Consider the following 25370-nt stretch of genomic DNA (forward strand, 5'->3'; position numbering starts at 1 on the left):
GCTGAAAAATCTGTCTTAGAGCACTTTTGTCAGGTCTAGCAAACCACAGCAAAAATTGCTGAAGACAGTTGAACTTGTCTGGAGCTTCCTCCTTCTCTTTGTTCCTGTTCGTTTGTTGAACAAATTTATACTGAGTCCTCACTATGTGAAATCACTGTGTTTTTGCACAATTCAAAAAGAACTCAACTGGTCTAAAAAAGCTTGCAAATTAGTAAATATACCTTTACCAAAACCTCACAATAGAGCAGTCCTTTGACCCTAAATGGGAAAAGCCACATGGATACCTGATCAGAAGGGCTAACTCCTGCCTGACTAGCCAGCACCCCCTTGAAGAAGGGTCAATAGGCACCTTAGACTTCTCTCTGGCAACTAGGGACTTCTCTAAACCTGAATCATGCGCCTTCAAGGAGCTCCCTTTCATCCTGTTAGCATCAAGTAACACAGTTAAGTGTAGATCAGTAGTCTCCCATCATGGGTGGTAAAGTTAGACTCATCTACCTAATGACACTCATTAGGGGTCTGGAATTAAATTTCATTTGGAAATGATGTAAAAATGCAAACAAAATCCAGAATTTGTTTTAAATTGGCCAGTTTCTCCGAGAGAAGATTGGCTTCAGATGGTTATGACCTGACCTTCTTCCCCTTGAGTTTCTATTGCTTGGTTAATCAAAATCTTTGTTTTTCTAAGTCATTAAATTCAAATTCTAAATGAATTTCTGCATCCAGATTACAAGGCTTTAATTTTGTTCTAATTTTCATGTATGCCAGACAATCCATGTCCAAATGCTGTTTATAAATCCTCTCCATAGCCTGTTTCCTTGGTAATTGGAATGACTGGCTCTCACTCATTATTTTTCTGAGACTTGAATTGTTGACACTGCTGTGTCCATGTGAGATAAGGAAGCTTAGCGATTTCTTTTGTTTAGAGTCTTCTTATTTACTTGTAGTACCTGAAGGTCAATGACTGCTAAAGCAGGGGTGGATTAGACTAAAATACAGAAAGCATAAAGGCATAAGTTGGAAGAGATCCACCGTGGCACTATTTAATTCTACCCAGTGAGAAACACGTAGAAAGATTTACTCTCCGAAGACTGTAAAAATGGAACTAAAATGCCATCCATGCTTAGTGGAGTGATGAGAGTGTTGGGCAGCTTACCAAGCCACATGACCTTAGGACTTGGAAAACTTTCTTTCTTCCGTAAAATTTGGAGGTGAGTAGGTATTAAATGATCACCAGTCCCCTTTCAGGATGATAATTCTGTGGCTTTGAGTGACATTCACAAACTTTTAATTCATACTAATTCATAATATACCACATAAAATTTCTATCACCTGTAACAAAACTACCTTGATGTTCAAAGTTATTGGCTTATAAGGACTTTCAGGTTGATTTTCACTTTTTTGCTAAAGAAACTAACACATTTCACTCAGTTTAAATTTTAAGATTAAGAATTATTTTATATATATATATTTATATACACAGTATTGCTGAAGCAAAGAGTAGTAAGGTGTGTATTTCTTCCAGAGACCTTACAAAATTCTGCATTAAAAAAAAGTTAAATGATAATATTGGTCTCAAAGTTAAATTTAATTCCAGACCCTGCCTTTGTAAACCATGATAAAAATCACCATAGTGGAAATGCCGTATTCTGATCATTGAAGTCATTTTCAGGATATAAAACTATCTACTATAACTTTTTTTTTTTAAGTTGGTCAGATTCCCCACGACTTTGCTGCATCAAGGATGCCCATAATCTGGGCCCAAGGATGGGAGAAAACAAATGTTTAAGTTAGAATGTGTATAAAACCCTAGCATCTTGGGTGTCAGAAAACAAAGTTCCTAGTACACCGTGGATACTTAAGCACATGCTCCTTCTCTTGGCTTTCCTTTCCGCATAGTTACGTTTGCCACACACTGTTTGCCACTAGTATGATGTGGTTCAGAGCGCAGACTTTGGAGACAGACACCAGCTTATTCACCACCTTGTCCAAGCTGATGAATCTCACGGAGCCTGGAGCATCAGTGGAGACCAGGCCTGTCTCCCGCTTCTCGTGTGAAGAATGTACAAAACGATATAAAAAGCCTGGCACATGGGATCATGGTAGCTGGCATAATGATTCACTTGTGCCAGGCACTTTACATTTTTTTGCTATGGTTTGTGAAGTGGTCTATTATCCCCATTTTACAAAAAGGTGAAGTCTCCCTTTGCTTTAGTTATCCTTGTAGTATCCTTATAGACCATTCTGGCACACGGTCTTCATTTATGTCTGTCCCTGTCTGACTTCCCTACTTAAAATCATCCTTCCCTCCTTCCTGGCTTTTGAAATTTTACCTGCTCCTCAATTTAAGCCAACTTCATCCATCATGAACTCTTCCCACATCCTCCCCCCTGGACTCGGAAAAGGAAGTTCTCTTTCTTGCCTTTGAACTTCCATAACCCTTCACTTCCCTGCAAGGGTGAGAACTCCTAGGAGCCGTAGCTTCCTAATCTCTGTGACCCTGGGAACTCCCCACACAGTGCATTCCACAACTCATCCAAGTTTGATCATAAATAAATCATCTTTTCTTTCGGGTGATTTTTTGGCCCAACTGATTTGTTTTGGAAACTGAACATGACCACCAAATGATGGTACTGGGTTGATGACAGTGTGATTTTTTTTTTTTTTTTTTTTGAAGAAATGAGTTGCTTCTACACTGTTTATGTTCTTTATTTTACACTGTTATTCTACTATAGAAGCAGCATTGTTAATTAGGTTAAAAGTGATTGTGCTTTTATTTTCATTTCAGATTTTTCTAAGAAACATATCTAGAGCACTCAGTGACAACAAGCATTCTTCCATCCTGGGATAACCACTTTTCAGTTTCCATTTAAAGTAGAGGGATTCAGATTTGTGCAAAAATCTATGAAACCGGCATCTCAAAAGAAATCTCCTGAAATTTTTCTATGAAAGATGGTGGGTGGTTGTTACATTAGGCTTGTGTATATTTAAGGCAATTAAGTGTAAGAGAAAATTAGGGAGAACTGCATTATTGACCTCTGTCAGTACCAGATGACATAGAGAGCTACGAGAAGGGCAGTAACGCATCATCATAAACCAGAAACAGTGTCAAGTTCCATTTGTGCCTTAACAACTTTGGTTTACCATGGAAAAGTACATTTCGGATCAAGTTTGTTTTTCTGCTATGTTCAAAGAAAATGCAGGAAACTAGAAATAGCTATATATTCATCAGACAGCTGCTGCCTTTCTAAACAAAAATAAAGGGAAGTGCTTCATAAATAAGAACAATAATCACTGTTCTGAAATTGAGGTTTAGTGTGCTTTCTTTTCTTTTACTACATCTGACTGAAGGCTAACAGGATGCTGAGTAACAACAGGGGGTAACTCACATTATAAATGGCCTGGAGCAGGGACAATTACTAGTTGGGCATCATAGCCATCAAGACACCAGCGAGAGATTATCACTTACTCCTCTGCCATACACTTATGGAAGAACTGAGCATTAAACTGATCATCCTTACATTGTATGTATTTCTGTGTTAAGGATTAGTTCATGTGTTTGACTCTTTCTTCCCTCAAGGAACTTGTGGAGTACTACAAGCACCATTCTCTTAAAGAAGGTTTCAGAACCTTGGATACAACTCTGCAGTTTCCATACAAGGAGCCAGAACATTCAGCTGGACAGAGGGCTAACAGAGCAGGCAACCGCTGTGAGTATTGTAACTCAGAATACAATTGGCTGTCACTTAAGGATTGAAGGCATGAGAACATCTTCATTCGATATTTTGAAATGGAACCAATTAATGTGCTGATGCATTTAGCAAGGAATTTTCCTGGAGCAAAGCAAAATCAGATGGACCAACAGGTTTATGAATATGCTGAGATTTAGTTCTTTGGGCTAAATTAAAAATCATGTTTTCAGAGTTCCCATTATGGCTCAGTGGTTAATGAATCTGACTAGGAACCATGAGGTTGCAGGTTCAATCCCCGGCCTTGCTCAGTGGGTTAAAGATCCGGCGTTGCCATGAGCTGTGGAGTAGGTTGCAGACACGGCTTGGATCCTGCATGGCTGTGGCTCTGGCGTAGGCCTGTGGCTACAGCTGCGATTAGACCCCTACCCTGGGAACCTCCACATGCCGTGGGTGCAGCCCTAGAAAAGACAGAAAGGCAAAAAAAAAAAAAAAATCATGTCTTCTGTTCAGAAATCCATCTGAAATGCAGGGTATGCTAATATGCAAGTTTTGTACTTTGCAGTGACTTTTATATTAGCCAAACTCTTTTTAACTGATACGTTTGTGGTCATAAGCCAATTGGATTGACAGTATTTAAGCAAGGCTGGTGTACAGCTCTCCCATCTAACCTCCTATCCAAGTCTGCTTGTAGATACTGTTTCAATAATAACTTCCCAAACTTTGAAATAACTGAAAGTATGTTTCCTCTGACGCCAGTATTTGAAAGTGTGTATGAGCCACTCTCTTTCAGAATGAGCACTATGCCAAATATCCACTAAAGAGTAGCACATGAGCCAAAAGCTTGTTATCATTTGAGTGCGAGTTCAAGTCAAAAAACGTTTTCCTCATCATCATTTAGAGCAGGTAGTCTTCCCAGAGATGGCTATAACATGTAAAGAGAACACTGTGATGAAAAATGCTATGAATAAAGTGTGATTTCATCCCCTTATTATAATAGCATTTTTTGTTTTGTTTTTTGCCTTTTTTAGGGCTGCACCATCGCGTATGGAAGTTCCCAGGTTAGGGGTCCAATTGGAGCTGTAGCTGCTGGCCACAGCCACAGCCACGCCAGATCCAAGCTCTGTCTTTGACCTACACCATAGCTCATGGCAACGCCAGATTCTCAACCTACTGAGCAAGGCCAGGGATTGAACCCATGTCCTCATAGTCTGGTTTGTTACCACTGAGCCATAATGGGACCTCTCTAAATAAAACTTCTTTAGAGGAGAAAGGAATAGTTTTATTACCCTCAGAATGTTTAGCCTAAGCAAAATGGGAACATCTAGGGGTATTTGAAGAAAAGAATTTGCATCATGTAACGTAATTTTAACTCTCCCCACCCCAAAAAGCAGAAGCTGAAAGGGAAACAAGAAACTCTCAGGGCTCCAACAACACCAGTAGAACTTCATTAACACTTGCATATAAGAAAACAAACAAGTAATCTGTCACATCAACTGACAGTTGTTTTTTTTTTTTTTTTAATTTGAGTAACTTAATAGCTGTTCTCTTCACAAGGATCAGTGATAAATGAACAGGCTTGTGCAATGAGAATCGTCAGAGCACACTTACTGTTGAAACTGTAAAAACATTAAAATTTACCTTTTGGAGTTCCCGTCGTGGCTCAGTGGTTAACGAACCCAACTAGTGTCCATGAGGACGAAGGTTTGATCCCTGGCCCCACTCAGGGGGTTAAGGATCTGGCGTTGCCATGAGCTGTGGTGTAGGTCGCAGATGTGGCTTGGATCCCGAGTTGCTGTGGCTGTGGTGTAGGCTGGTAGCTACAACTTGAATGGACCCCTGGCCTGGGAACCTCAATATGCCGTGGGTGTGGCCCTAAAAAGACCAAAAAAAAAAAAGCATCTATGCATCTATTTTTTGGCCCACTCTTAGCCAATTATCTTAGACTCTTACATCGGCCATAATTTTTTTAATTTTCTTTTTTTTTCTGGGGGGCTGCAGCTGTAGCATACGCAAGTTCCCAAGCTTGGGGTGGAATCAGAACTGCAGTTGCTGGCCTGTGCCACAGCCACACTGGATCCTAGCCGCATCTGTGATCCATGCTGCAGCTTGCAGCAATGCCAGATCCTCAACCCACTGAGCAAGGCCAGGAATTGAACCCTCATCCTCATGGATACTAGTCAGGTTCTTAATCCACTGAACCACAGTGGGGCCTCCTCTACCAATTTCTTAAACATCTACCAAGGTTATGATGTGTTTCCCCACACGCAAAATCTAATTCTCCATTCTTTTTTTACCTCATCTTCCCAGTAGCAGCAGATAAGAAGTTGCTAGGGTTAGGGCTGTTGTTCATTTAGTCTTAGAGATCCAAGGTGAGAGGGTTTGGCAGTCAGAGAGCAGATGTCCCACGTGAGTGGGAGGCACTAACCCTCTATTTGACTGCATAGTTATTACCCCCATGCACTTCGTCTGGGCTCCGCACACACAGGTGGCTCAGAGAATATTGTTCAACGATGAAGTTGCCTAATTTAAAATTTGTGTCTAGTGTTTAACCAGATATTGAATGCTCAAACTTGTTAGTCACTAGGAATGGAGTTACAGGCTCTTTTTCCTTTTTCAAAACATAGCCCACAGCGTGATGATGAATATCCAGGCAAGCTACAGGGAGACTGAGAGTCACCAATTCAGACATTCCAAACCCAATCTTTGGGAGAGACTCTGGCACACCCTCTTTTATATAAAATCAAGAAGTAAAGCCCATCATCCATTTAAAACTTAGTCTTTGTTAGAGCTTGACTTTGTTCATCAATTATTCAGTCATTTCATTTCTTCAACAGATAGTAAGTTAAATACCCAACGCAGACAAGGCACTGTTCTAGGTCCTGCAGTTGAGAAGACAAAGTCCCTGCCCTTATGGAGCTTCTATTTTAATGAGGAGACTCTGGCAAGTCAGGGTTAGGATTTGGTATTTTTTAGAGGATGATCAGGCATGATCTTGCTCCTAAAGAGACCAGAAGGAAGTTAGGGCATGGGTCAGTATGTCAGTCAGCAATAATTTCTTGATGGTCTACCCCTCAAGATTATTCAGTTATTACCATACAGCAAGATAAGGATCTTAGTTCAAATTTATGCTATCCCCATGTGTTAGTACTTTATGTGGACTCTGCATGAAATGAGAGGAACACTGAGATTAAATGAGATGCTGTAGATAAAGCATTTAGCAGAGTGCCGGTCCATGGCCAACACGTACTTAATCAAAGCCATCCCCAATTCCACCATTTCCACCATGGGTGCTGCTGTTACTGCTTCTAGTAACCCCTAACAGCAAACATTTCCTTTTATTTCTAATAGTTGAATGACTGGTTTTAAACTCAGAGCGATATACATCTTTGCTGATTCTTTAAATATACTTTACTTATTTCATATCAATCCCTGCTTAAGGGTTAACCCTTAATTGAAACACTGCTTCTGTTTTTATGCATGTGGTGCCTCTCTGGAAGTGACAAAGAGGGAAACACTACCTATTCTGTATAGAGAGCGTGCAGGATGCCTCTAGAGTTCTTACCTCTGCTTATAGCTCTGGGGGCTGCTGCTAAACATCATCTCAAAGAAACTTTTACAAGAAGTAATACCTTGGGATATGGGGTTGGACACGGTGTGGCATCCCCATTACTTCTGAAGTAAAGGAGGAAGCAGAGCAGGCAAGCTGAAGCCCAGGACCACCCTCTGTTCAACTCCTAGAGCCTGCTACTTATTATTTTTTTCTTAAATAATATAGTCACCTTGGAAAAGAAAGTTCCAGGGCATTGTGGGACAGGTTGCTTCTGTATTAATACAAAATGTTCTCGGGCAAATTAACAACTGTTTTCAAGATTGTAAAATGTAGTACCATTATGACAGACCTACTGCATGCAATGACAGAAGTACACAGATAAAGAAATCGCTTCCAATTAAACAGGCATCCGGTGTATTGGTCAAGGAGCACACAGCGTTTCTAGGTGAGGAGCTCGTTGTAGGCGAGGCTCTTTCCGGGATCTTTGAGACTTTATTTTTGCCTTTATGATGACTGGAGTGTTTCCAAGAGTGAAGAAAAAGAGGAGAGAACAAAGAGGTCTCAGGCAGAGCAGGGAGCTGTCGTGCTTCCCTAGAAACTGCGGTGGTTCCCTGACAATGTTCTGCCCTGTTCTGTGGATCATGTAAGAATCCCATTCCTTGCCAAACACGGTCGCAGAAAACCTGCCTTCGGCTGCTTCGGGTGTACCCGAGGGCTTGTATATTTGAAGAGCAGGGAGCTGACTTTTGCCTTACTCCCTCCACAATGAGCACTGAATTATTTTCAGGTCTGTTACGGAGTAACTGTCTGACCTTAGGCAAGTCACTTAGCCTGTCTGGGCCTCAGTTTTTTCATCTGATGAATAAGGAATGAGATTAGATATTTTATTATCTTCTTTTAAAAACAGCATCCTAGGTCTCTTTCTTTGTATGCATGAGAGGAGGAGGTAAGGTAGAATGGCAATCAACTGTTACACTCGGAAGAGTTGCATGATGAGCTGTTTCCCCTTGATAGACCCAAGTAAATACAATGGAGAATTAGTGGGACCACAGAGTTGGCTAATGTTTTTACAAACGGTGGTTATCACTGTATTTATGTAATCTCAAGTATCTTCTCACAACTTATTATGAAAGGGAAATGGAAACACCTTAATCCAAAGATCCAAATTAACATCACTAGTAGTGGGTCAACTTGGTATCACGTACCTGCTAATGTGATGCTCTGAAAAGGTCAGACCACCACTTTGGGGGTATCCCTGCCCCCGGGCACACAGTTTGAACCTAATCATGAGGAAACCACAGATAAACTCTAACTGAAAGTCATTCTACAAAATAACTGGCCTATACGCTTTCAGAAATGTCAGTGTCACGCAAGACAAAGACTGAGGAATTGTTTCAGATTGAAGGAAACCAAAGCGATATGACACTACCAGCAACATGGGATCCTGGATTGAACCCTGGACCCGAATTTTTTTTTTTTTTTCTGTAAAGGACATACATTGGACAGCTAACACATTTTGAATAGGCTTCTAAACTAAGAGTATTAATTGTTTTTGATAATTGTACTGTGATTTTATAAAGAAAGAAAATACCTTTGTGTTTTGGAAGAACACACTGAAATGTTTAGAGAAAAAGGGCATTTTATCTGCAGCATATTCTAAAATAGTTCAGGAAAAATAGAGATTAATAAAGCAAACTGTAAAATATTAATACTTGAGTTTGAGTGAAAAGTATATAGGAGTTTTTTGTACTATTCTTTTTATTATGTACATATTTTTATTTTTTTAAATTATTTCCTCAATACAATTTTTTTCTACTGTACAGCATGGTGACCCAGTTGCACATACAGGTACACATTCTTTTTTCTCCCATTCTCATGCTCCATCATAAGTGACTAGACAGTTCCCAGTGCTACACAGCAGGATCTCATTGCTAATCCATTCCAAAGGCAAGAGTTTGTATCTATTAACCCCAAGCTCCCAACCACCCCACTCCCTCCCCCTCCCTCTTGGCAACCACACATCTATTCTGCAAGTCCATGATTTTCTTTTCTGTGGAAAGGTTCATTTGTGCCGTATATTAGATTCTAGATGTAAGTGATATCATATGGTATTTGTCCTTCTGACTTACTTCCCCCTCTTTTTAATTTTTTATTAAAGTGTAGTTGATTTACAATGTTCTCTCAACTTCTGCTGTATGGAAAAATGACCATTGCTACATACACATTCTTTTTTTATACTATCCTCCATCATGTTCTAACCTAAGAGACTGGACGCTAAATAGCTCCTGGTGCTGTACAGTAGGACCCCATTGTTTTGTCCTATTCTTGCTATTAAGTCCAAATTATTCCAGAAGTAAAAAGTTTTAAAACTTAGAGATGATCCTGTTAGCTGAAGAGGACTAACAGAACTGGAACAAAGTGGCAGCACGGATTTCCTTCACTTGATCCAGGGGAAGAGGGAGCTTGGTGCACTGATTTTAGCGGATGTGGAATACTGAGTAGGTCACATTTGAAACCATGTCTTCCTCACCTGTGACCTCACTGTATCTGCTTATTCATTCATTCTTTTATTCAACAAACACTTAAACACTTAGTATGTGCCAGGCCCTGTTCTAGATGCTAGTTTTAACAGTGAATACCATGGACAGGAACAAACATAAAAAAACTTCATAAATAATTACACGTTTTGCCAAGTCTTGTGAAGCCGAAGCACAAGTGAAAGGGTGCAACAAGAGGGGCTGTTTAACCTAGAGGGTCAGGGAAGGACGTCTTGAAGTGGTGTCTGGGTGGAATTAAAGGATCTACTTTGGTGGACAGATTGGCAGGGTGTGAGCTAGTGGTGGGTAGGGAAACTCCACCATGAAGAAGCAGCTCATATGAAGGAGCTTTAGCAGGATTTAACTTTGCATGTTTTAGGAATTAGGAGGGGGTCAAGTGTGTGAAGCAGCGAGTGGATTCTAATATCTACAGCTGGAATGTACTGAAACTTTATAATAACAGAAAATGATATGAACAGACATTGTTTTAAGAGCTCACTGCCTCCTCTGCGAGAGTGGCTTAGAGGGAGGTGTGGACGGAAGAGGGATGAGTTAGGAAACTACTGCAGATGTGAATGGGAAGGACGATGGTGGTTTGGACAAAAGCTGAATAGAGACAGTGGAACAGGACAGTTGAGCAGATTTGGATCTAATCTGGAGGTCGAACCGACTGGATAAAGGAAAAGGAACTGAGGTAGAAGAATACAAGGATGACACACAAGTACTGGCCTTTGTGGACTGCCCAGTAGTCACCCCGCTGACCTGGAAACAGAAGTGATATAACATGTATACAGGAGAAGGTAACACATTAGGTTTTGTGCCCATTCTTAGTACCTATGCACACTTGATGTTTCAGTAGGCAGTTGACACTAAGAAGAGTGGTTGGGGTTGAAGACTGTTTTATTAATCATTTACACTTTATTTCATAGTTTTCAAGACTACAGTCTGATTTATATCTTGATCTAACAACTTCTTCTGGTGTCTTGTTCCCTGAAGCCTTAGGAACCAGGCCCCTTTGCTTCTCATTCTCAAATTGCACTTTGCCCAGGGCCTTTCATGAAGCAGGTGCTCAGAGGAGTTGAGTGAATGAAGTCAGAGCCCAAGGTCCATGGGCGACATAGCAGGTATTCAAGTGTTACATGTAGTTGATATTTTAAAAAGCATGGAAAGATGGGTGGGCTCGAAATGTACTATCGTTCAGCGTGATCCTTTTGATGTGATGACAACTATTATAGGAATTCTTCCAATACTGACAAAGGCGATGGGTCCTGGGTCAGCGGGACCATAAAAATGCCCTTATAGGGAAGAGTCAAAGCCAGAGCCAGAAAAAACCTGGGCTGTATCTCCCCGGTGTGGTCTCCTTGACACAGGTACCCCCGTTATTCCCTCTGCCATCTGGCAGTATGCTTAAGCTTCATTTTAGCCAGTGTTTAGAAACTTGGAAATTGTATCATTCATATTTATTTAACTCAATGTAACATAAGTTTCTTCTTCCTGATCATTCTTGAAACATCCTGTTAATGCCTTAACCTTTACCACTATTTATTAGCTTTGGCACAGTGTAATAGTGGATAATATTTATTATCTCCTTCATACAAATTCCTCAAACATCCACTTAGTTTTTTACTTTGTCTTTGTAATTCAACATACCCATATTTATCTACTCTTCTTTTCTGATCTCCTAACTTTACCTTCAGCCTTTTGTCATCTTTTCCCTTGGTCATTTGGCATTTGGGTTTGATTTAATCTAATTTTATTCTGGTAATTTAAATATCTGTTTTAATCCCATTGCAATAGCTTCCTAGAACTGCCGTAAAAATGACTGCCAATGGAGGGGCTTGAAACAACAGAAATTTACTTTCTTGTGGTTCTGGAGGCCCGAAGTCTGCCATCAGTGTTGGCAGGGTTGTTTCTACTGGAGGCTCTGAGTGAGAATCCACCCCGGCCTCTCTTCTAGTTCCTGGGTGGCTGGTGGCAATCCTTGGTGTCCCTTGGCTTATAGACTCATCGCTCCAATCTCTGCCTTGTCTTCATGTCACCTCCTCTGTGTGTTATTTCCCCTTTTATAAAGACACTTGTCATTTTATTTAGAGTCCACCCTAATATAGGATGATGTCATCTTGAGATCTTTCACTTATATCTGCAAAGACCCACTTTCTAAATAAGATCAGCTTCCCAGGTTCTAGGCAGACACATCTTTGGGAAGGTGAGGCACCAGTCAGCCCACTCTAATCTCATAGTACTAATTTTAATTTTTTTCAAAATTTTCCATCCTTATTTATTTATTGGCGTTCTAAGAGGACTTTGTGTCACTGGGGTAGACAGCAAGTCAATGGATGGGGAGTTACAGGGGAAACATTACGTTAATACAGTGAACTATTTTTCAATGGCTCGTACCTTTCCTGCAGCCTAAAGCACTGTCTTCCTGAGCGGAAGCACTTCTGACCAATGAAAGAAAAACCTACCCAACCAATTGTCTGAAACACAATATAACATATTTGATATAGAGTATGAACCTAGTGATTCTGTCTGATAGTCAATAATTTGATGATTAACAGACCACCATATTTTTCAGACCCCTTTCACATAAATTAATGTCTCCAACGGAGTGCTTCATGAACCCCCAGCCCCTTGAGAAGCATCATGAAAGGTTTCGTTTGTTGAACAGATGAGCTAGAATTGCTGCTTGTATGATACAGGAAAGTAACAAATGTGCCTAGAGTTTCCCTAGTTTATTTCCTCCCGCAACAAGCCTCATGGGGTGTTAAGCTCACCTTACGAGCCTTAAGTTACTTAGAACAATGTCTGGCACGTGGGACGTGCTCGATGCTCTTTTCTAGGGGCTTAGATGGGTCTAACCCATTGCTGACATTGTTATCTTCTTTTCCTCAGGATGTCATCATGTCCACAGAATTTACAGTTCTTGGGCATGATCGACTGCGGCTGCACATCTTCATTATTAGGTCGTGCTGGGCTTCCTGTTATGTTTACCTTTCTCAGGAGCTTTACGACTCAAAATGCTACTGTAAGGCATTTTTACCCTGAACCTGATAGCTTTGACAATTAGCAGCCAGTACCCAGGGTCCCTTCAGAGGTATAACACCTGCAGATCAAAATTCTGCAGATTCAAGTAACCTCACTCAAACCTTTTTTTAGTATTTCAGAGCTCAAAAAGTAGTCCTTATGTTTTGATAGTTCTTACTTTGTATACGATTCTTTCTCATAAACCTTATTTTCTGAATTAAAAACTGATCTCTATATGTGTCATGTTCCCTAATTGCACACAGTACCCTCATGTGGCAACCCTGATCCAAGGCTTTGGTTTTTCTAGTCTCTCTTGCCTATAAAACAGAAGTTTATCTAAATTGAGAGGGATTCCTTTTTTTTTTTTTTTCTTGCTAAAATTTGGATCAGGCTCTAGCTTTGACGAACAATGCTGAGAGCTCTTTTTTCATCATCTAGACCACTGATATGCAGCTTGAATTCCACATGTACACAAGATAGCAGTCTTAACTCTGCACCTCTCGTCTCTCCTGATAGCGTGAGAACTTGAGTACAGACTCAGCGAGAGCACCTTCTTTCACTGTTTTATGTATTCAAAGTGTTTGAGCATCTACTTGTACCGAACACTCGATCACACTTACCCCTTCAGTGTTACCTACAGTTTAGCTTAATGGCTCAGCAACAGCCGGGAATGCAGGGGCGGATCTCGTATCAAGGCACCTGAGACTAAGCTCTCCCATCAGCACTGGGAAAGGCTTCTTCAAACAAGTACCTTCTGTGACATTCCTGAGAGGTCATCCTAAGGCTTGGCTTGGCACTCAAGTGACTTTAAGTCCATGGCCACACAAAAGCACTCCATTTACTTTTTGAACACAATTTTTAAAAGAATGCGTATCTTGGTCCAGAACTTTGCCTTATTGTCATCAGTTCATCTCTTCAAAGCTTCTCCAAGTTAAATATACTTTATATGCTCTATCATAACCCTTCATGTGATGTGCATTTGCCCCTTCCCCACTGCATTTCTTTTTCAATAAACTACTCAGATTAAGCAGTCCCTTCTCATATACATGGTTGTCTCATCTGTCACCATGCTGGCCTCTGTGCCATGAAGTCACTCCAGTTTGTCAGCACTGACCACAAACATTTCAAAATTGCCTGACTTCTCATTCAGACCTTTCTCTATTCAAAGCTCATTCTTTCTGTTCGATCTTCCCCAATTCATTTTCCCTCTTTTTCTTCAGCCCTCTTCCTCAGAAGACACCTTTCCTCATGTCTGCTTTAGTTATTACATCCTCAGTAGTAACCCCTCCACAGGGCCCCACATTCATTCACGCAACAGCTCTTTATTGAGAGCCTACTTCAAGGCAAGCACTGTTCAAATTGCCAGGAATTTGCAACAGTGGGGGGGAAAAAAAAAAAGACAAGTTTCTGCCCTTGTGGAACATATATTGTTGTGGGGAAGGCAGATAACAGATAAAAAATAAATTATATAGTATTAGAAGTTGGTGAGTGCTCTGGAAAAAAATAATTTAACAACATAATGGTACTCCGGAGGGCTGGGGATGGTTTATGACTTTAACTGGGCTGGTGAGGAAATGAACAATACTAGAGATTCATTTTTCCACCTTTTGGTGGCTTAATAGAGAGCTAGTTCAGCAATTTTGAGTTTTGCCAACAGAAGCTCCCCTTTCTAACAAGGCCATATGTATGGCCAGTGTCTCAGTCTGTCTGGGCTGCCATAACAAAACCACAGACTGAGTGTCTTATAAACATGGAAATTTATGCCTCACAGTTCTGGAGGCCGGGGAGCCTATGGTCAAGGGCTAGCAGATTTGGTATGTGGTAAGAGCCTGTGTTCTGGGTCACAGGAGACACCATGTATCCTCACGTGGAGGAAAAGGGCTAGGAAGCTCTACGGGATGGCTTTTATAAGAGCGAGTTTATAACCCCATCCACGTGGGCTTCATTCTCATGATCCAAGCACCTTCCAAAAGCCACACTTCTTAATACTATCACATTAGGCATAAGGTTTCGGCATATGAATTTGGGGAAGGCAAGGGGGACATAAATATTCAGTCCATAGCAAACAGGGGGTTTATCATTATAAATGTACACAAATACCTTATTCGTCTGAAGATCAGGTGACTCAGTCTTTGACCTTGTCATGTACAGAGTATTCCCAGCCAACCTAAGCAGCAGGACAGTGGGAGTCTGGGGGATTGAGTGCCCTCTACCTACTGACTTGCTTTTATATTACCCCTCCACCCCATATAAACCCTGCTTTCTCTCTGCACCATACGGCACTAGTCATGTGTCCATGGCTCTTTTACGGGGCATCAGAGTAGGCCTCACTGTGAAAGTAACACTTAAGATTCAAGGAAGTGAGAGCAGGAACGTGCAGTGCAAAGGAAGCCGTGTATATGTATGTGTGTATACACACACTCATATATACGTGCAGTGCAAAGGAAGCTGTGTATATATATGTGTGTATACACACACTCATATATAGGTGCAATGCAAAGGAAGCCATGCATATGTATGCGTGCATATACACACCCATATATACATATACATACATGCATGCAGTGTGGCCAGAGCAAAAGAAGAGTAAGAGCAGCAGAGATGGAATCATTATGTGAGGCTTTATAGGACTTTAGCTTTTACTCTGGAAGAAATGGGAAGCCACTGGAAGGATTTAAGCAAAGGAGAGACATGCCAGAGTTTCACAGGATTGTTCTAGCTTCTGTGAAGAAACAGAAGACCAGCTAGGAGGCGCATAGGCAAACCAGGTGAGAGGTGGGAGTGGCCCGGACCAATTTATGCGGCCAGATAGGGGATATATTATGAAGGTGATCCGACAGGCCATTCTGATCTATCAAATATGAGAGAGAATAGCAAGAGAAGATTCAAGGATGACTATAAGGTGTTTGGCCCGAGCAACTTGAAGATTGAAGATTGTTTGCGGGGGCGGGGGGGCAGGGACAGGCTCAAATGGAGCTTAGAAGTCTAGTCATAGCACTCTTTATTCAAAATGACTAATTTCCACGTCTCTGTATCATCTCTAACGTATTTGTCTCTTTACTAATCTGTAAGTGCCTTTGAAGGCTGATGCTCTGTCTCATTTGTTATATCTCCAGTAGCATCTTAGCACAGTACTTGGTACATTGTTAGTTATTTAATAAACATCTGCCAATTATTTGTAAAGAGTAAGGATTTAGGAAGACATAGGCAGAACATTCTTCGACATAAATCACACCAATATCTTTTGGGATTCACATCCTGGAGTAATGGACATAAAAACAAAAAAAAACAAATGAGACCTAATTAAACTAAAAAGTTTTTGCACACCAAAGGAAACCACAAACAAGACCGCCTACAGAATGGGAGGAAATTTTTGCAGACAATGCAACCAACAAGAAATTAATCTCAAAAATATATAAACAGCTCATACAGCTTAGTGTCAAAAAACCACCCAATCAAAAGATAGGCAGAAGATCTAAATAGACATTTCTCCAAAGATGACATACAGCTAGCCAACAAGTACATGAAAAGATACTCAGTATCACTAATTATTAGAGAAATGCAAATCAAAATTAAAGTATCACCTCACATGGGTCAGATGACCATCATTAAAATGGCTACCAATAATAAATGCTGGGGAACAGGGAACCCTCCCCTACACTGTTAGTGGGAATGTTATTTGGCAGAGACACTATGGAGAAAAGTATGGAGGTTCTTTTAAATATAAGAATAGAGCTGCCATATGATCCTGCAGTCCCGCCCCTGGGCATGAATCCAGAGAAAAGTGTAATTAGAAAGGTACGGACACTATTGTAGTGCTATTTACAATAGCCAAGACATGGAAGCAACCTAAATGTCCATAGACAGATGAATGGATAAGGAAGGTGTGGTACATATATGCAACAGAATACTACTCAGCCATAAAAAAGAATGAAACAATGCTATTTGCAGCAACATGGATGAACCTAGAGATTATTTTACCAAGTGAAGTGAGTCAGAGAAAGACAACATTTACCTGTGGAAACTTAAGAAATAATACCAATGAACTCTACGCAAAACAGAAATAGACCCACAGACATAGAAAATAAACTTACAGTTACCAAAGGGGAAAGGGGGGAGGAATAAATGAGGAGTATGGGATTAACAAATACACACTACTGTATATAAAATAGATAACCAACATGGACCTACTGTTTAGCACAGGGAGCAACTCAATATTCTGTAATAACCTACATGGGAAAGGAATCTGAAAAAGAATGGTTATGTGTATAACTGAATTGCTTTGCCATGTACCCTAACACAACATGGTACATCAACTATACTCCAAAAGCAACAAAAGAGTATGGATTTAGCATCAAGTTCACATCTTGATAAACTACATGCCTATAAATAATCTTAAATCCCTTGAAATGTCAAGTGATCTAAGTTTCCATAACAATAAGCCCTCATACTCATTCTTTGCTTGTTAATGGCTTTATATATTTAGACTGTGCAGTACTGAATACAAAGTAGCTATTTATTTTTTTACAATGACTAAGTTTTCCTTGTCCTATCTTTGAATTTTCATTTAAAAGAGATTTATCCATTCACCAGATGTCAGCATTCAATTAAATAAAACCAATTTGAATTATTTGTAGTTTTTTGAGTGACAGTATATAAAATACACAATAAACACTATATATTTGAGGGAAATGGGTGAGCAGGTATTTGATACTATGTGAGTGTTGCCGGGAGTCTTAAGAAGAAGACAGGGCTCAGTTCTAATATAAAACCAGGTTAAGGATCGCAGATTTAAACTAAAGGTTCATTAAATCCTCAGCAAGTTCTCCCCTTCGAGGCCATCTGAAGACAACTGTGGGAAAAAAAACCTCCTAGAACCCCCATCAAAGTGTCCCACATGGGAACACAGTTGTTCATGAAAACCTTTAGGCCACTGCTGGGCCGAGGACTCACAGGAATCCCTGTGTTGACGATGCTACCACTGGTCCAATGGCCTGATATTTTTACTGAGAGCTTTTTGTTACATAAATGAGTGTGAACACATGCGGCTGCTCCAACTTAAAGCTGAACACATGTCCATCCCAGAGAATAATTAACAAATGCTTATTAGCATCATGTTCAGTTATACACAAAATGGATAATTAAGTATTAGGGCAAAAAAAAAAAAATGCTTTGTCATTTGATAACCAGTACCTTAAGGAAAAGTGTTGATTGAGTTTGGTCTCTGCGGTGTGCAGATTTCAAATGCTACTGAAAATTGAGTGGATTTTCATTTGCTCACGAACATGAATAGCCTAATCAAGGCAGAGCAAAATACTTTAAAGCAATGCTTAGTGAGCCTTGACAACACAAGTACAGGCATCAGATATCAATTCACTAGTACTTTTTTATTCTACTGTGAACCCTGTTTCTCTTTTTATTGCTGTGCTTCTGTGGCTCTGCCTTCTCAGTCAAGTCTCTGTACTGAATAATATTCACTAATGATTTGCCAATCAATTTATTATGGCTATGCTGATAGCTTCTGTTTCAATTAGAGATTCTTAGTACTTCAGCCTTTAACTAGGAAAAGTTAATGCCATGTGACTGTACTTTTGACAGTTCCCCAATGAGAAATACTAAGTCACTCAACTGTGAGCCCCTCACTGGCTAGTGTTCCATGAACATCAGTCCATCGGGGGGCCAGGTATCGTGAGAAAATAATCAGAGACCTACCTGAGGGTGATGGTCTCTCTGAGCAAGGGCTCCTTTGTGCTAATAAGGAGTTGAAAGCGTTTGGGGAAGGAGGAACGTTGGATCCTTAATGAAAGCATGCAGTTTGCAAATGATTACTTCCATGAAAACAGTCTCGGTGGATATAGACATGAATCAAAGTTCTTTCTTTCAAGAAGCTTCCTGGAATACTGTGAGGTACTAGCAAGCAGGCTACCTGTGATATCAGGCGGTGAAGTGAGTGTTAGGCCAGGAAATGACAGGGACAGGAGATAATCATCCCTCCGCATCCCCATGGGGATGTCACTGCTACTGCTCCCCTCCACGACACGCACCTACCAACAATCCATCCTGGCAGAGGAAGAGGAAGAAAACATGTATCTGCCTGTGTGTAAAAGTAGGTGGGTATCTTCTCAGTGTGGACATAAACATGTGGTAGCCCTTAAACTATCTGGCAAAATATTTCCACTAGATGCCTTATTCGGACACTGCTTCCATCTAGATTTAAATCCACGCTTTCCTAGGGAAACGTGTTATTTGATACACTTGCCTCCAAATGCTATTTTGCCTCCAAATGCTATTTTGCCACCTTACAGGAATTAAGGACCCAAAGGCAGTGAAAATTGATGTGTAGAAAAATTGACAACAGTAAGTCATGCCACACTGTGTAGAGAAGTAGAAGTATCTCCACCAAGCCTTAAAATGTTTGCCTGAGAGCTGTGGACAGGGCGACAAGAGTGCAAGATTCAGAAGATTCCTCAGGCATAGTGTGTGGTTCATGTCATGAGACCCACAGTATTTAACAGCTGTTCAGCATCTCGGAAAAAAAGGAAAAAAATTAAGAGTTATCGTAGGAATATCATTGATAGATTATGCCTCTCAGGGATCTCAGGGAATAAAACCTGAATGTGTTTCACACTCTCTCCTTTGTGCTGGAAGTCTTTTTGAGCGGTTAAGTGAGCAAAAAAGATGAGCTAAATGAAGAAGAGGAGGAGCCATCAAGAGCTTGCAGAACTAAATACCCTGCTGAGATACTTGTCCATTCAGCAGCTTCGGCTGTAAGCTTCTTAGCGCTGGGCCTGATCCCATGGGGATGCAGAAGCAGCCTATGAGCTGGCCCCTGGCTCTCCAGAATCAATGGCTAACTTGAGACACAACACAGGAGCTCATGCGGTAATTAAGCAGCAGGGCCAGGGAAGCCATGATGGAAGTGCCCAACAGGTGATGGCTAGAAAGGACAGCAAGGCAGCGGAGTGTCATCGGCATTGGTCAGGGAAGGCACGGAAAGGGCCCGAGCCGAGCTGTGAAGGACGTTAAGTTTAGCAGAAGCAAGGTGAAGGAGCAGCATTCCAGAACAAGCACAAGTTTTCAGTTGAAACTGAAGCTGAGGGTGTGTGTGCTGGGGTCACTAATTAGGAAGCTGGTCCAGATGAAAAGGATTCATGTGGGAAAATGACGATTTGGTTAGAAAAACATGATATAGCCAGACTACAGATGCCCTGGCATTCAGGTCAAGAGTCTGGATTTTATACTTTAGGAAAAGGATTGAGTCGGTTTATGGTGAATAGCTGAGCGGTGGTATTTAGAATCGAAGGGAAAGAAAATCGAGTCTAAGACCACCAGTTGGGAGGCAGTCTTTTTAATTTAGAAATGCTATCAGGAGTTCCCATCGTGGTGCAGTGGTTAACAAATCCGACTAGGAACCATGAGGTTGCAGGTTCGGTCCCTGCCCTTGCTCAGTGGGTTAATGATCCAGCGTTGCCGTGAGCTGTGGTGTAGGTCGCAGACGCGGCTCGGATCCTGCGTTGCTGTGGCTCTGGTGTAGGCTGGCAGCTACAGCTCCGATTCGACCCCTAGCCTGGGAACCTCCATATGCCGCGGGAGCGGCCCAAGAAATGGCAAAAAGACAAAAAAAAAAAAAAAAAGAAAGAAATGCTATCAGTATCCGAATGGGGATGGTGAAACTGAGAATTCGGTGAAAGGATAACTTATTTCAGGGGAAGAAAACAGTGAACAGAGAAGGAAACAGCATATTGACCTTCCAAGGATAGTTTGCCAAAGGAACACAGGAGTTATTAAAAAAATAACACAAATACTAGGAGGCTGCTAGATTACAAGGAGGAAGATGATGAGTTTGGTTTCAGACAAGTGAAATTGGAGAGGTAATGGTTGTACCTCCTGGCAGTGTCATTAAAATCTGTAAAATCAGACTGGAATTCAGGTGAGAAGCCAAGGCATATCCGAGAAGAAATTCAATTCACTGGGGGAAAAAATAGAGTGAAACCAGCAGGGAAGCCAAGGCTGGAATAGCTACCCTTTAGCTATTTGTTTTTTGTTTTGTTTTTTTCCCTTGTTTAGGGCCACACCTGCAGCATGTGGAAGTTTCCAGGCTAGGGGTCAAATCAGTGGCAGCTGGCAGCCTATACCACAGCCACAGAAATGCCAACACCAGATCTGAGCCACATCAGCAACCTACACCACAGCTCACAGCAATGCGGCATCCTTAACCCACTGAGCAAGGCCAGGGATCGAATCTGCATCCTCATGGATCCTAGTCAGGTTATTAATCTGCTGAGCCACAGTGGGAACTCCCCAGATGATAATTTTTAGATAAGATTTAAGATGATTCTAATTATAGGTACTTGGCATGAATGCAAATGCTTGCAAAGCTTCTGGGGTTGGGGAGGGGTGCAGGCTGATGTTATGTATTGGAAACAGGGATTCAGGCCCTTTGGTGAGGCATCACCCATATTCAGGAGTGTTAGATATTTTAAGGTTAAAGTTATCTGATCAACCTATTTTTGAGATTTAAATAGCATTTAATTGTTTTCATTGATTTATTTCTTCCTTCTAGAGCAAACTTTTTTGTTATAATTCAAGATGACTTTTGAATTGCCTTCATTAGAAGTTTTTTGGGAAATGCGGTCTGAAATGCAGTCTTCTTTTATTACTTTATGGATAAGAAGAGAATCAAGGCTGGACACTTAGAACAGTCTCCTTATTATGCAGAAGCAACATTCAGAATGAGGCAGTCTAATTTAATTTCCCACACACGTGGGACAGGAACCTTGGCACCAGATTTTCTGCCAATAGTACAGTCAGGGTGCCATTTTCCTCATTAGAGATGGCGCCCCCCTCTCTAATAGTGGGTATAACAGGATCTCAAGGAAAATAAAGCCAGCTGCACTGCATGGCAGGTGGTGCGTTGTAAAAGTTTTAAAATTAATTGTAATAGCACATGGCCACTGCATTTTAAAATAAAGTGTAACTGGGAACATGCAAAGGATTAAAAAGGAACCTTGATTTTCAACAAGGGCATATATACTTCAGGGTAGGTTAAAAGTAACTATGTGAGGCCCTTCGTGAGCAAAATGTCATGAATGCATCAGTGTATATATGGGGGCTCCAGGAACAACCCTTTCCAGTTCCTTCACCCAGGCTATTTGGTTGGTATCTGAGAATCCCCTTAATGAGCAACGGCTATTCCTAGCATCTCTAGAACTCCTTTCTGACCAGAGTATTCACGCTGGGAAAGTCCTATGTGTCTCAAATCAAGCAGTGACCCAGAAAGAGGCAAACTACATTGGAAGGTTATACGGACTCATTCCAGTTTGTCTTCTCCTCATCCCTGGTTACAGAAAGGTTTCTGTTACCGTTTAGATTAAGCCCAGCTACAAGCAACAGAAATCCTAAAACCACTGGCTTAAACCGGATTGACATTTCTCCCTTTATCTCCTAAAGACCTGGATGTAGTCAGCCCAGGGCTATGGAGCAGGACAGGTTCTCTCGGCTCCGTCCAGTTTTCAGTAACCCATTCTCCTTCAAGCTCATCCTTAAGGTGAGGTCTGCCTTCGCATGAACCAGGACGGCAGCTTTCTCATTCCAGACAGCAGGAGAGAATAAAGAACCAAAAGGAAAGGTGAAGGCGGGTGCCCGCTGTCTTCCCAGGAAAAGGGTTGAGAGGTTGCCTTACAATCCTTTTGCTTATATCCCAGGAGCAAGAACTTGGTCTTCCTTCTGGGCAAACGTAGCCCAACTAAGAAGTGGATTGGTGGAAGAGTATTGGGAGAAAGTTTATAACCACACCTCTTTCTCTCTTCGATGGCACTGTGGTCTTTGAAGGGAGTTTTGTTTTTTGTCTTTTTAGGGCCACACCTTGGCATATGGAAATTCCCAGGCTAGGAGTCAAATCAGAGCTACAGCCCCCAGCCTATGCCACAGCAGTGTGGGATCCAAGCCATACCTGTGACCTACACCACAGCTCACAGCAACGCCGGATCCTTAACCCACTGAGCAAGGACTTGGATCAAACCCTTGTCCTCTCGGATACTAGTTGGGTTCATTACCACTGAGCCTCGATAGGAACTCCTCCGCAGGGAGAGTTTTAAAACTAAGGTAGGTACCTAAGGCAGAGGGCTGGGTGCAGAGCAGTGCAGCAATGAAGGGCTAGACCCTGGAGTCACACTGCCGAGGTTGTGAATCCAGGTTCTTCTCAAAAATGAAGAAACAATAATACGGGTACCTTCCTCTTTGAGCTGTGATAATTAAATGAATATAAAACATTGAGCACAGCATCTAACGTTTCTGAACCATTTGAGAATTGGTAGCTCTTATCATTAAAAAGGTTTTGTGCATTCAAAGGCATAGCAAATTTTCTGTACATTTCTACCATTGGGGATCTGCTTTCTTTTCCAGATATGAGTTTCCAAGTGGTTTACATTTCTGGAAATACTCGAGCATGTGCATGCTTGGGTGGAGGGGGAGGGTGCATCCTAACAAACTGTGTGAGTCATTTTTCTTGGCTCTTCAATGGGTTCTGCATGTTTTGTTGATACCACTCTACCACCCCTACAGGGTCTTAATTCTATCAGTTTTGCTGTGAAGCATATTTGACATTAAGATCTTACAGAAGCCCCCTCTCCACGGGTGTGACAGAGTAAGAACTGTGCACCACATCGAGAGGAGAAGGCCATCCTTGGATGGAAGGGGCGCAGAGATGGTGGCACCGAGTGGGTATGCGGTCTTGACCTCTAACGAGACAGATCGCTCTGAACTGCAGAACTCATATGTCGATCAAAATGTAAAAACCTGGCTTGTTCTTCATTTAGAAATGGTAATAGGGGACCGGGCGGGGAAGGGGGGGGGGACGGGTGCAAGTGACACTTGATGTTTCAACTTTGCTATGACAATTTTCTTAAAGTTATAGACAACAAAATAGCTGTGGTGGGTGATGTTTTGCCAATACCTAAATGTTCTTTTGCTTCTCTTTTTCTTTCCTTCTCTAAGCCCCTTCTTTGTTCTGTGGGTTTTCTTTTGTAACTCCTCCAGACTACAGCTTTGTTCCCCCTTCTTCCACTCCTTTCTGGTCAGGTACTGCTTTACTGCTTTTATATGTCTTTTCAACTTGCATTTGTTTGCAAATAAAATATCTTGACTCCTGTGTGTGGCTCCTCATGTAGATACATCTCCTCACAAACAGCCCCTAGAGTCACCTTCTCAGCACGTGCTTTCCTTTTCTCTGTCATCAAGTCATCGTTTGTCTCGACACCCCACTCCTTTGGCTTTGCGTGTGTGCTCGTGTTCTGTATTTCAGTATGACATTTTCTCTTTCATCAGTTGCAAAGAGTTGAGAGCCAAAAGTATGAAAGGGGAATGAAGCGCTCTCTGTAAAACTAGTTTTCTTGTGGATCAGAAATAGTCTTTGAGAAAAGCCAGTGTTCCTGTATTTCCTTTTAGAAGATAAATAGGACCCAACGCCCAACTCTCTCTCCAACTTTAAGAGTAAAATTTAGTCCACATTGCTTTCCAAGGATGACTGTGCCCATCCATCTGTGCAAGAGCATTCTGGCCTTGATGTCGGTCCTTAGAGCACGGAAGGGCTGTTTATGTGACAGGCAGGGGAGCACGTGATGACGGGATCAAATACGCTCCCTTGGATTTTTACAAAATTAACCTGTAAGTCCCAATGAAATAATAAAGTTTAGTACTGGAAGCCCTTTACAAGCCATCTAGCATAGACCTTTCATTTTATAGGTGAGAAGAATGTGGCCCGGAGGGGTTAAGAGACCTGTACAAGGTCGCACAGTTAAGTCGATGATGGGTTTTTCCAGCACCGGGGTGTTTTTATGTGCATGGCTCTAAGAGCAGTGCCCCAGTAATGGGATGGTTTTCAGTAAGAAAACTATTAAAGTGGTTTGTGTCCAAACAGTAAAAGAGAATGACCTATTTTCACTCCCTTTACAGTTCTGAAATCTACAGCTTGGCTATTCGTTTATCTTATGATGGACACCTGGAGACTCAAAAAATTTCTGTCATGGCAAAGCCCTGAAACACAGGCCAGAGATCCCAGTCTCCAAATGGGCAGGCTCTCCCAGGGCAACCCAGGTCACCCCACAGCTGCCTGGGCACTGGGAACTGTTTAAGACACACGTGTGGGGCATTTCCCGTGTATTTGTTCTCTTCTGCTTCAGTGTCCTCCACGGTGTAAGGTTACAAAGTCCCACCCATCCCAGGTGTGTGATTCTCAGAATCACTGAATGCATAATTGAAACACTTTATAATCCCAAGCAGCAGCAGGTGAAGATGTTGGTATAAAATCTTACGAAGCACTAGAGGCAAACACAGGTACAGCCTGAACAGAGTTTTCCTTTCAGGCAGGGCAGGTGAAGGCAGGGAGGAGGTTGGTGCCTCTCCTACCATTAAAAACAAACAAACAAAAATCTGAATATAGGAGAGGAACACCCTGACATCTCGTTTTTGATTCCATCCTTCAGGAAGGGCTTTCTATAAGGCAGAGTTTGAAAGAAGATAAATGGACAGTGTTTCTGGGTTTTTCCTATGAAACCTGACTTAAGCTTC

General features: G+C 41.5%; 1 protein-coding gene across 4 annotated transcripts in view; it reads left to right on the plus strand.

Moving 5' to 3' along the window:
* VAV3 (vav guanine nucleotide exchange factor 3) overlaps positions 1-25370 on the plus strand; it is a 373579-nt gene that overhangs the window by 344376 nt on the left and 3833 nt on the right. For 3 of the 4 annotated variants that reach the window (XM_047785154.1, XM_047785156.1, XM_047785157.1), the window contains one exon: positions 3581-3710. In XM_047785154.1, coding sequence (XP_047641110.1) covers positions 3581-3710 — 130 coding nt within the window. Of the gene's footprint in view, positions 1-3580; positions 3711-24755; positions 25230-25370 lie in introns of those variants that run through there. The other variant, XM_047785155.1, reaches the window with a different exon arrangement.

This window comes from Phacochoerus africanus, chromosome 6 (genome assembly GCF_016906955.1).
Source record: "Phacochoerus africanus isolate WHEZ1 chromosome 6, ROS_Pafr_v1, whole genome shotgun sequence".
NCBI lineage: Eukaryota > Metazoa > Chordata > Mammalia > Artiodactyla > Suidae > Phacochoerus > Phacochoerus africanus.